The 13190-nt window shown below is 45.5% G+C and overlaps 1 protein-coding gene across 1 annotated transcript in view; it reads right to left on the bottom strand.

Annotated features, from left to right (window-relative positions):
* Positions 1–3726: 3726 nt before the first annotated feature.
* The window catches only part of mms19 (MMS19 homolog, cytosolic iron-sulfur assembly component), a 113290-nt gene continuing 103826 nt past the window's right edge, over positions 3727–13190 (bottom strand). Inside the window, exon 18 of the mRNA XM_037691582.1 lies at positions 3727–3902. Within this exon, the coding sequence (XP_037547510.1) occupies positions 3727–3902 (176 nt within the window). The remainder of the gene's footprint in view (positions 3903–13190) is intronic.

Below are 13190 nucleotides of genomic sequence, written 5' to 3'. Positions count from 1 at the left end.
AACAGGGGTGGAGGCCTCCGGGTTCAACTGTCCCCCTCTTACACTGCTGTGATTGCTAGTATCACTCAGCCCTCTGTGAACAGTAAACAGCCATCAGTGTGCTAATGATCCAATGTTAGGCTGATGGTCCTTCTTGAGCATGTGATCAGCTGGTTTTGGTTGTCAGCAGCAAAACTGGTTGATCCACTCTGAGACGGTGCTATTTAAGAGACTGAGCTGAATACAGCTCCTCAGACTGAGGAAGTTTCTCGGATGAGAGACGAAACGTTTCTACATTTTTTTGTTGATTTGCTTTGTTTTTTTTGTTTTTGTTTTTTTTTTTGAATGTCCAGAGGACCAGATTTAACTTTTTTAGATAACTTTACCGCAGTTTAATGTGGCGCTATGGCTCTGCAGACATTGCACGTTGCTGCATTGCTTTGTGGTGTTTTTAGTGTAAAATACTTCCACACAGCGGACATGTTTAGATGAAAAGTTTGTTAGCTGTTAGCCACAGTCCTGCTAACTCAGTCCTCATGTTGTAGCTGGCCGCAAACTATGAACTGGATTTCCTGAATTTGAGGCGGGTCTTATTACTCTGGGTTCATGAGACACGCCGCCGTTCAGGAAATCCATGCCATAGTTTTGAAGCCAACATGCATCATGGATCGGAAATATCGGCAGGAGGATCGGAAAATCCGATACGTAAATTATGCTGGTATCGGAGACCGATACCGATACTGGATCGGATTGTAGTGTGTCAAGGTCCGCTTTGCTGTACCTTCACTACAATATATTTTAAATAACGGGTTCTCCCTTTTTCGAGCTAATTACAGCCATGTGACATAAGTAACTGTGCGTAGATGGTTTAATCAGTGATGCCGAGACGTTAATTTTCTTTGACCCATCAAAATAAATGTGGTCATTTATTGAACAGAATCAAAATTTAACATCAAAACATTGTACACTTGATTAGTTGATCTGGTTCTGATTAATAAAACTTGGCACGTTTTACTTAATAAAAACAACAGACATTTCTGAAGACCTCTAGATTAATTACTGGAGAAGTAGAAGAGTTTTAAAGATGGGAAATATGAGGAGTTTAAATGGAGAGGTTTCAATTCAATTCAAATTCAATTCAAAAATACTTTATTAATCCCAAAGGGAAATTATTTTGTTGTTATAACTCGTTATCCTCATTTCATTAAGAGATGTTATAGATACTGATGGCTGTAGACAGGAAGGATCTCTTGTAAAGGTCCATCCCACAGTGGATCCTAAGAAACTGGCTGCAGATGCCGTCCAATCCATCCACCCAGACTCGGCTGACCTCTCAGTTCCGCTGGACTGTAGGACCGCTTGAATGCTGGGCTGAACTCCTCCCAGAGCGATGGCCACTCCTCCCAGCAGTCTGCCGAGCTCCTCATAGCTGTGGACAGCCAATTGTAGGTGCCGAGGGACGATCCTGTCCTTCCGCTGTCGTGAGCCATGTTTCCTGCTAGTTCCAGGACCTCAGTGGTCAGGCACTCGAGCACAGCTGGCTGGTAGATGAGAATGCGTCCATATAACATCATTTTCAACTCATTTGAGAGTTGGGGCTGTAGTTGAGATATTAGTTGAGCTTTTGAGATGTTAATCAGCTGCTGTTGTTGTAGAAAACAGCCTTGTTGCCATGGTTACGCATCATAACAAATGTCCAAAACTTAAAAAGTTTCAGTAAAAATCCTTCCAGCTGCACAGCATCTGATACCAGAGGAAACAATCATCCAAAAAATATGATTTACATCCAGAAAACCAGGAATTAAAGTTTCCAAAAGCAAAATCTCAGAATGAAAGTAACAGAGCTGCTCCAACATGCAGCCACCTTGAGCGGCGCAATTCTAGAATCTAGAATCTTTGAAGGAAGCTGTATAAAGGGAGTGTCTGTTCGGACCAGGATGGCACGCTCCTTTCAATACCAGCTCACCTCTGGTACACTTGGTGCGTCACGACGAACAGGTGTCCATTTCAACGCGACCTTTCAGCGTCTCCGGTAAGGATAGCGGGTCACCGTCAAAAGTCGTGTCACTTATCCGTTCAACAAACAGGCTCAGCTCCCTTCGAAGTTGTAGGGCATTTATGCCCGGGTGGGTTCACAGCAAGCATCTGTGAGTCCGTTCAGAGTTTCCACTCAGAAGTGAAGACTCCATGAAGACTGAGTTCAACTCAAGACTGAGAACTCAAGACTGAGAACTGCAGAACTGCCACACTGACTCCAGAACTCAAGAACTCAATAGTTCCAGGAAGTGTCGACTTTTAAAGAGTTCTCACTCCTGGTCACTTTTAGTACTTCCTGATTGGTTGAAGCAACCAAAAGGGGGTGGTTCTAGTGATGTCAGAGGGTCATTACAAGTCAAGAAAACAGCAGGAATGTTTTAGGAACAGACAGAGAAATGTTTTGGCTAAGTGAGAGGAAGAGAGGCCAGTAGCCTCTTGTTTACCGTCTGCTAGGTTTAAAAACACGACACTTCGTTCCAATAACTTCTCTTCTGACTTTCGACCGACATCACTACTTCTCATTTCAGACAGAAGATTAAAAAATGCATAATTAATTTGTAAAATAGACATTTAACTTGATTTCTAATTTAAATGAGGATTAAAAAATCATTAATACTGTTTCACAGTTGATTTAAAATGAGTGGTTCACTTCAACATTTAGAAATGGTATGAACTAAACACACTTTTGATTTATCAAGATATTGTAAAATAGTGATGATATAATAAAAGAAGAGTGTTCTTTCAATTGATTACTTCAGGATACAATTAGACAGTCTCTGGATGAGCTAATTTGTATTTCTGGATTCAAATCAATGAAATAACAGTTCCTGTCCCATGAAGGTCCTCAGAGGCAGGTTTAGGTCGGAGGCCGAGTCCACTACAGTATCGACCCCATCCCTAATATAAAAAAAAATATATATATATATATATATATATATATATATATACACATATGCATATACATAAACACACATATACATATATATATATACATATACACATATACATATACATATATATATATATATACATATACACATATACATATATATATATATATACATATACACATATACACATATACATATATATATATATACATATACACATATACATATATATATATATATATATACACATATACACACACACACACATTTATATATATATATATATACACACACACATTTATATATATATATACACACACACATTTATATATATATACACACACACACACACATTTATATATACACACACACACACACACACATATTTTTATATATACATATATATATATATATATATATATATATTTTTTTTTAATATATATATATATATATATATATATATTAGGAAAGGCAGACTGATGGGTGAGTAAGTATTAGTTCAACAAAACCAAATTATAAGTTTGTACTGACGTGGGTTGCAGCCGGGAGCAGGCAACACTGATGACAGGCACAATCGCACACAGGATTCTCTCCTCCGTCAGAGGACTACAAGGGGCAGATAGACCCTCATCTGCAAAACATCAAGTACATGACGACTTACCTTGTGTTTATTATTTAACAAATATTGTAAAATGTGAATTAAAAAAACAAGTGTCAAAATGGACAGTCAGTTGTCTTTAACATCTGTACAGCAGGTTGCAATGTGTTCACCTGCTTGGCAGTACACAACATTGTAACAACTTTGAAGATGTATAAATGTTTATTGGATGTGCTGCTCACTCTGCAGTGCAGCCTGCACTGCCAGAGACAGCAGGCGCGGGATGATGACATTATGGAAACATAGCCCCGCCTCCTCAGTGTCCAGAACCTGTTCTGCTATCCTCTGCAGACTGCGGCATGACAGCACCACTTCATCCACAGAGAAATGAGCACTACCTGAAAACAAGACGCCCCTGGGTCAGTGTGTACTTCTGCATTTGGACTCTTTTCATCAATATGGAAACAAAAAATGACAAAATGCAGTATTAACTTTGTCAGGCATGCAGTGGTGTGGTAACACTGCCATGAAAATACACCAGTAACAGGAAACAAAGCAGAAGTATACATATAATGTTTACACACCATGTAAACTATATCTGTTATACAATCTGTGGTTTGTGGTTGTTAGAAAAATTACATTTCCTGCAAAAATGCAGGGTGCACGCTTATTGCTAAAGGATTTTTGCCGGAAGTAAAGAAGCTAAAGAAGATGAAACCAAGCTGAAAAAGGTTTATTCTCTAAACTGTTATTGCAAATTGAATTCAAACAACTGACATTTGTTGAAAGCAGTAAAATAAAACCAGAAAAAAAAAACTGCCACAACTTTAAAATAAAAAGCTAAGTAGAGTAGAAATGTGGCTGAAATTAACATAAGCTGAAATAAGCAGAGACACTGAACAGAACAAAACTAAATGAAACTAAAGGAGCAGAAAAAACTCAAAGGTCAAAAAAAAGCTGCAATTAACCAGAAAAGGAAAATAACAGAAGAATATCTGACTTGTGGCCTTGACATTTAACCCCATGAATCAATAGCAATCATTCTGGACCCATGTGGTGTCAATTTGTGCAATTTGGCATTTCTATGGAAAACTTTATGACTAAAGAAAATGGGGGAAATTTGACCTTGACATTTGACCCCGTGGCTTAGAAATCAATACAAATCATTGTTAACTGATGAGGGGTCCATGCTGTGAAGTTAGACAATTCTATGTTAAAGGGTTATCAACTCTTTAAACTACAGGATGACCTTTGACCCCATGGCCTTGAAATAAATAAGGATCATCATTGACACATAAAGTGTCAAGCTGTGCAGTTTGACATTTCTGTTACAGGACAACAAATTTAGAGCTATTTAATTGTCCACAGACTGACTAATAACTTATGTTAAAGTCAATGGTCATTTTGAACTTTTAGGGTGCATTCACACCAGCCCTGTTTAGTCCGCTTTAATCGAACTCTAGCTCGTTTTCCTAGAAAGTCCGGTTCGTTTGGGGAGGTGTGAACGCGCCATGGAACTATGTCACGGAACAAAAAGGCGAACTCTGGCCCGTGCTAAAACCTAGGTCTCGTTCCGGTAGAAGAGAACTCCAGCGCGGTTCGAGTACAGTGTGAATGTAAACAGACCAAGCCCCGCTCCGCAGGGTAAACAAACACGCATTTCTCTTAGCTTATATGGAGCCGTCAGCTGCCTTGTGTGAAAAACAATATTCTCCAGGGTCTTCTGTCTCATCTTCTGCTCATGCTAAGTCCATTTTTGAAAAATGACAAAATATAACTCCTAAAACTGCTAAAACTTGATGCCACTTCGTTTTTATTTTTATTTACAGAAGAAGAAGAAGACGTGTCTTCAGAGGTTTTTGTGTCGTTTCTTTCAGTAGTTTTTGGTGCAGCGCCCCCACAGGCGAGCGGGGGAATAGGTTGGTTCAACAGGTTGACTCAACTGCACAGTGCAGTGTGAATGGAAACGCACCAGCTCAAATGTAAACAAAAGGTCATGAATATTGGTCCCGAACCGAACCGAGTCTTCCGGACTATCTGGTGTGAAAACGACCTTAATTAGCCTTTGTCATATGTTGGGATCACTAAAATTACTATTACACCAATTTCTTGCTTAAGAGGTCTAATGCCCCTTTTCCATTAGTACCGGTACGGGCCGACTCGACCCTACTTGGCCCGGTTCTGAGGCTTTTCCATTAGTACCGGTACTTAGCACCTGTTACTATTTTCAGTACCCATGGCTCTGTGGTTCTAACCGGTATGAAGAGGTACAAAAACGTGACGTCAGTACACTGTCGGTCACTGATTGGTCGGGGGCGGAGTCACTGGATCCTTCAGAAAGTTTCAAAACAATAATCCGCCATTTGCAATTTCTCGGACTGGAGCAGCCTGGACTTATTTTAAAGATTTTAAAAACAATACTGACAACATCTTGGTCTAATGCTGATGTGCTGGCATTTTTTGTGCTTGGTGGCCGACAACATAATTTAGAGCAAGCAGGATGGAGCTCTGCTGGTGTACCCTGATCCTCCCTCCGGAGCCTCCGAGCGCCAGGCCGGGCAGGGCGTCATCTCCCCGGCTCCTAGTTCAGCTGGTCACCGCAGAAGATCCTTCGATGTGCCGACTCGGAGGCTCGGGTTCCAGATACCAGCCTTGTGTGCTCAGAGCTCCGCAGGTCACTGCGAAGCTGGAGATGGGGACTCACAGATGGACGTTGCCAGACCCCGGCCGGGCGTAATCATGAAGGCTGAATCCCGATCCCGCCCGGCAGTCAGGCGGACTGGACAGTCTGGGACGGACGCTGGAAGCGATTTTTAAATAAAATAATATTTTGTTTTTATACAAAAAATGTTTTAAAAAAATGCTGAAGTGATTTAAAAATGATTATTATTTTTTTACACGTAAAATGTTTTTTTAAATCGCTTCCACCGTTCGTCGCAGACCCGTCTCTGCCCGCCTGTCTGCGCGGGTCGGACCTTCATGATTACGCGCGGCTGGGGTCTTGGAACGGCCTCTGTGAGTCACCAGCTGAGCTGGAGCTGGGAAGATGAGCCTCCCAGCCTCTTCTTCTCCGGAGGAGAGGATCGTGTGACTGCGGGCAGTGTCGTGCGAGACCAGCAGAGCATTGAAGATTAAAAATAAAATAAACGGTGCCAGCTTCATCATGAAATCCTGTTTTCACTTTAATGACTGTTAACTCAGCTGAAAATCAAAAAAAGACACAAAACGTTGGTTACGTACTGTAACCCCAGATTCTATGAATATAGGCGTAGCCCTTTAAGGCTGTCGCTGATGGGTTTATCCCGTTATGCAGAGCATAAGCACTGAAAAAATTTAGTCCACACCCACCTGCTGTGTGGGCCCCACCCGGTCCGTATAAATTACGTTAAGAGCGGGAAATCGGCTCCCAAAATAGCTTTTTCTTCAGCCATTTAGGAGCCAGTGAGGCCCGACGCTTAAAGGGCTACGCCTATATTCATAGAATCTGGGGTTACAGTACGTAACCAACGTTCTATTTCATATAGGCTTCGCCCTTTAAGGCTGTCGCTGATGGGTTAAGGGCGAAGCGGATGTGGTCCTCGCCTCACTGGGTCCATTCGAACACAGTAAGAAGCGGAAGCTTGCCCAAAAAACGTCTCGTCACTCAGCTCCCCGTGTGCATAACTACGCATCGCGTAATTATGTGCCATGCACAGACGCATGTTGTGTAACTATGCGTTCTGACAAAGCATGAACGCCCCGGAAAACTTTCAACGGGAAGAAGAAGTTGAAAAGGGGGGGGGGGGGGGCATGAACCAACTGGTTCATGGCTGAACAGTATAAACAGATTAATGTCCATGAATTGATTATTGATCAAATGAACTGATTGGTAACAATAATCATGAACTGATTAGTGACAATAGAACCAAAATCACAGACACGACTTGTGACTGATAACATCTCACACTGTAATGCATGCAGACAGAAGTGAGCTTAAACAGAGTTCTATGAGAACAATAATATTCATTCTGTTAGAGCACTAAGGACAGAATGTGTCATGGAACGAGCCGTTACATCACGTAGGTAAAAGCGAATAAATGAGCAGGGTGTTGACCATGCAGCCGCAGTGCAAATGTCCTGCATTGACATACCATTATGCAGAGCAGTCCAAGATGCGATACCCCTGGTCGAGTGTGCTTAGAGGTTGACAAGAGGCTCTAAATCTGATGCTCTGTAGGCTTCAGAAAAAAACCTCACACAGCCAGTGTGACAAGCGCTGGATGGATAACGGGCGACCTGCAGAAGCATCTCTATAATGCACAAACAATTGTTGAGTTTGAAACGCATTGCAGCTGTGCGCGCTATGTAACACGTCAACGCCCGCACCGGGCAGAGAAGATGAAAAGATGCTTCCTCTTCTGATCTGTGGGGGGGGGGGGAGAAACCCCTCCAACGATATCACTCTTGATTTAAAAGAGCTCGTGATGTTTTAGGCATAAAAGCTGGGTTGGTCTTAAATCAGCTGAGCAGCCCGTCAGCCTAAGTTCTAAGGCATGACGAAGCAACAGAGAGGGCAGATAATTACTTACCCTCTTAGCGGGTGTTAAAGCCAGCAGCAGGGCTGTTTTAAGAGACAAGAATTTAAGTGAAAACCTGATCCAGAGGCTCAATTGGAGCTTTGATCAGGGCTCGCAGGACACGTGAAGCAGGCCGGCGTCTCAGAACATCTTTTAGAAAAATGCTTCATCAGAGGGTGATTAAAAGCTGTTCTGTCTCCGAAACCTTCGTGGCAGGAAGAGATGACTGCAACGTACGTTAAAGCGTACTGAATGCCAACTCCCTATCCATCAGCTGTTGTAGAAAAACAACACGCCGCCTAAAAGGCATGAGGTGGCCTCTAAACCTTCTCTGTACACCAGCGCTGAAAAGCCGTCCCCTTTGATGTGTACAGAACTGTGGTAGATGCAGCACGTGAATCTTGAATTGTGCACACTGAATCCTGAGGGAGACCCATCCTCTAAGTGGGACCGCTCAGCGGTCAGACCCACAGATGCTGACCTATTTCTGGGTAACTCTTGGTCGCTCCTCATGCCTGAAGGAGAGCATCCTCCCTCGACGGCAGTTCCACGGCGACCCGACAACAGACGGTGCAGGCCTGGGCACCATGGTGCGTTCACACGCTCGGGAGCCACCAGGAGAGCTGTCAATCCCTCCTCCTGAACTCGGTTCAGGAACCGTAAAAAACAGAGGAGGCTGGGGAAAAAACGCGTACAAAAGCGTTTTGGACCATGGGCTGTAAGCAAATGCGTCCCCCCCCAGCGATGGCTCGTCTCGCGGGCTCAGGGGAAAACCATAGTTGACACAGAGCGTTCTCTCGCGTCGCAAACAGGTCCACAGCTGCTTTGCCAACTTCTGCTACGTCTGAAAAACATCAGATCTGGATGGAGGGTCTGATCCACGTGACGTGGGCCGCCCCTGGACGTCACATCTGCCCCTCTGTTCAGAACACCGGATATGTAAACCGCTCTAATAGGGAGCAGGTTTTGATGAGCCCAACACAGTAGCTTTCGCGCAATGTGTAACATCTGGGCTGCACGCACACCCCTTTGATGGTTATGTACGCAGCAGTCACCATGTTGTCTGTGTGAATCAACACGTGTTGATTCTGTAGCACGGGAGCAAAGTGTTGAATCATATTCAGTGCTGTGCGACACTCCAAAACATTGATGTGGGCTGATGTGTAGTGGGGCCACAGCGCCCCTACTGCTTGAAATAGGCATGTCCCCACCCCCAGCCTGACAGCTACGCGTCCGTGAAGACTGACCCGTGACGTGGGTCTGCTGAGGGGGACTCCCTCTGACAGAAAACAAGGTGTTTCCCCAGAGTCGGAGGTCTGCTTCCACAGAGGAAGGGACAATGATCATCCGTCGTTTTGTTTTACTGGATCCACATGCAGACGTGCAAAAACCACCTCTGGAGGCGTCTCATGTGAAACAAACCAGCGGAACCACTGTGTGAGTGACATCATTTCCAACAGCTTCATGACGGAGACAGCTGTTATCACTTGCCGGGTCTTACGTGGCTGAGTTGACTTTAAAAAAGTGTCGAATCTAGTTTGTGATAAACGAGCTTTCATGGTGGTTGAATTTAATTCCACTCCCAGAAAAACAAATGTCTGGGCCGGGAAAATCGAGCTTCCTTCCAATTTATGGCGAAGCCCAGATTTAACAGGTGTGATGTCAACACCTGATCCTGCATCAGCGCCTCCTGTCTGGAGTGACAGGAGCAGCAGATCATCCAGGTAAAACAAAAACTCTCGTCTCTGTGTTAGGATGATCGGTATGCGTTCTCTGGATGTTATACAACAGATCCAAAAAACTGTCTCACCCCTCCGATCCGTGAGTAAAAACCCTGTGTTTTCTCTCCGTTGGGGGACTCTGTAGATTACTTTTATCAGAAACACTTGGGTTTCTGCATTTAGGGATGAGATTTAGTCTGATGATGACGGGACCGTTTTTATAACTCCTCTGAATGGAGGGGTTCGGGTTGCAAACTGTAACTTGTACCATTTGCATAAAACCTTGTCCATCCATCTGAAAAACGGCGAGCATGTTTAGCCACTCTACGTAACATTCGTAGGGTGAACGTGCGTTAAGTGATGTGTCATGTTTTGTACGGCTGTCAGCCGTCCGCCCCTCAACCGCCGTCATGCGTCGCGGGAATGTTTTCTGTATGATCCCGGGTGAGACTTGAGCTGAGGCGAAGCGTGTGACAGCTGATGACGCGGTGGGGCTGCGCGTTTGACGTCGCTGTGCGAACGTTGAAAAGGCGGAAGGCATGACTTCATTAACGCCGTGCTGTTGGAGTGAAGGCTGCTAGCCCCGCGGGAGCACACGTTGTTCTCTGGAGGGACGCGCGCCGCTCTCGCTGGAGGGGCGCGCGCTGGAGGGAGGCGGGACTCATTACCGGGTTCTTTCAGCTGCTTCACGTTTAAGCTGCGGTGAGCTGCCGAAAGCTGAGACGCGGTGGGTGACGGCTGCCCACGTTTGATTCGTTGAGACGGGTGTCGTTTCTTGTGAGAGAGAAGGACCTCCACCCGAACCAGCCTGCGGACCACATTTATACCGATGTGAGCTGGTTAGCGCCGGCAGCTGTGTGTGTGTGCCAGCATCAACGCAGCGCCGTTGGATGGAGGCTGTTCATTTTAGTGATCGACTCGTCATGTCTAGAGCGGCGGTGAGTGAAAAACCTTATTTAAGGACACCGGCTCATGTGGAGGCTGTTCCATCCCACGAGTGCGAGTTGACATCGCTTGAGTGAGGATCGTGCAGTTCTAGTTGATAATGAGTTATTTTCGCTTACCGTTGTGCCGTGATCGACTTGTCATGTCTAGAGCGACGGTGAGTTTAAAACCCTTTAATTAAGGACACCGGCTCATGTGTGGAGGCTGCTCTGTGATCGACTCGTCATGTCTTAGAGCGACGGTGAGTTTAAAAACCTTATTTAAGGACACCGGCTCGTGTGTGGGGCTGTTTCATCCCACGAGTGCGTGTGGACATCGTGTGAGTGAAAATCGTGCAGCTCGGGATTATAACGAGTTATTTTCACTTACCATCGTGCCCTGTAAGCGACTAGTAATGTCTTGGAGCGGCGGTGAGTTTAAAAAACCTTATTAAGGACACCGGCTCTTAATGTGTGCGGCCGCTGTGAGCTCATCCGGGCTTACAGACTGGCTAAAAAACAGACACTTTGATCATTAATGATGATTTATTTCAACTTTCGTGTCACTTTTACACACACCCTCCGGAGACCGTCATTTTGAGAAACTTCTCTCTCATGAGCTCTGCGATTGTTTGCCCAGAGCGCTGTCTTGCAGGCAAACTCTGGGGAAACGCTGAGCTGCAGGGTGCCGGAGTGAAGAGGGCTGGATTCTGACGGGCGGGGCTGGTGGTGGAACTCAGCGAGAGCCGCGGCCGTGGAAAAGTCGAAGCTTGCTCGCGACGGTCCTTCCAGCGGGCCGGGATGGGCCGCGCGGCTTGATGAGGTGGCGCACAGCCTCTGGCACCTCCTCCGACTGTTTCAATTCGCCAGCATGGTTTGAAGCTGCTCTGAACAACGCGTCCGCGATGGGCTTCATCAGGTCTTGTGCAGTTTCTCCGGCAGCGAGGGGAGTATCGAAGCCAGGTGGGTCGTTGGATCATCGTCATCCGCGCTGCAGTCCTTGACAGGCAAACCGTGGGAGAGGCACATATGTTGAGCTGGCGTCAGCTGCCTTACAGAGGGAGTTCTTTGTCTCCAAGGCAGGTCTGCGGCCTTCAGTCCCTTGGACATGCTATATGCTAGCAGCACACGTTGTTTGCTAACTGCGGCTGCCTGAAAATACATCGGTGGGCTCGATTGGAGAGCGTGGTCGCCGTCTGGTTCGAGTTCCTCCGGAGGGACGGGACGCTGCTCCGACCTGGGCAGCTTCGCACCGGAAGCTTCCGCGAGGCTTGGCTCCAGGGGGGTTACAGAGGAATAGCCCCGCTCGGTGAATCCCTCAACTCTGGTGATGGGAGCGGACTGGGGACCGACTCCTCTAATCTACCAGGAAAGAACCGTCTGTGGCCTCGCCCGTCGAACGTCCTGTTGGAACGCGAGGCCGTATGGATCAAGACGGTGAGCCACAGTGGAGCCCGGTGAAAAACAACCTTCCCGCCGATCATCCGAACTGGCGGGAAAAGGCGAGGGACGTAGAAAAAAGGGGTCCCTTCATGTCAGCCTCCTCCTGGGTTCCGCCGGGCAACCGTGAGGGCGCTGTCGGCCGGGAGCGGTGTGATCGCCGATGCGAAACGAGGTGGGATGGGGTGAGCATTCACTCAGCCCCCCTCCACCTACACTACGCTCCCCAGGAGGGAATGAGCAGCGGGGGCTGCAGCTGAGCACGCCTTGCCCCGGAGGAACCATCCGGTCCGCCCCGAGGGTTGGCGATAAGAGGAAAAAAAAAATACAAGATGGCGTTGTCCAGCGTGTAGTGACCTGTCACTGGGAAATGTTCCCCGACGCTTACCTTGGAATAAGACTGCTCGTCATCTTCTCCTCGGGGAGGAGAACTCACCGGACGACCGGAGGTCGACTGCCAGGCCAAGCATCCTTCACAAAGGTTGGTCATTTACACAATTTATCCTCTTTGTTCTTCTGACAGTGCTATATTAGCTCGCTGAAGAAAAAATGGGAGCCGATTTCCCGCTCTTAACGTAATTTATACGGACCGGGTGGGGCCCACACAGCAGGTGGGCGTGGACTAAATTTTTTCAGTGCTTATGCTCTGAATAACGGGATAAACCACTAAAGCGAAGGCCTTAAAGGGCGAAGCCTATATGAAATAGAACTATTGGATCTCAGGACTATTTCCCTCAAACATGTTTAAAGAAGAGACGACCTTCAGTTCAACTTTATTTTAACCCACAAATGTACAAATCACAAAACAAGAACTTTAAAGCAAAGCTAAAAATAAAATGCTTATATGTGAACAAAAAGAAAACCACACATTTAAAATGAACATTAAAAGTAGACACAATGAGTGCAAATACATCAAATGATGATGAAAACCTATAAAAATTTAAATAATGTTTTTGTAGAATCTGGTTCATCAGAGTTTTAATTTATATACATATATATATTTATATCTATAAATAAATATAGATAAATATATATGTATATATATA

Source organism: Nematolebias whitei, chromosome 17 (genome assembly GCF_014905685.2).
Source record: "Nematolebias whitei isolate Nwh7 chromosome 17, NemWhi1, whole genome shotgun sequence".
In the NCBI taxonomy this organism is placed as follows: Eukaryota; Metazoa; Chordata; class Actinopteri; order Cyprinodontiformes; family Rivulidae; genus Nematolebias; species Nematolebias whitei.
Note: the sequence above shows the minus strand (reverse complement) of the source record. Positions and strands in the feature narration are given on the sequence as shown.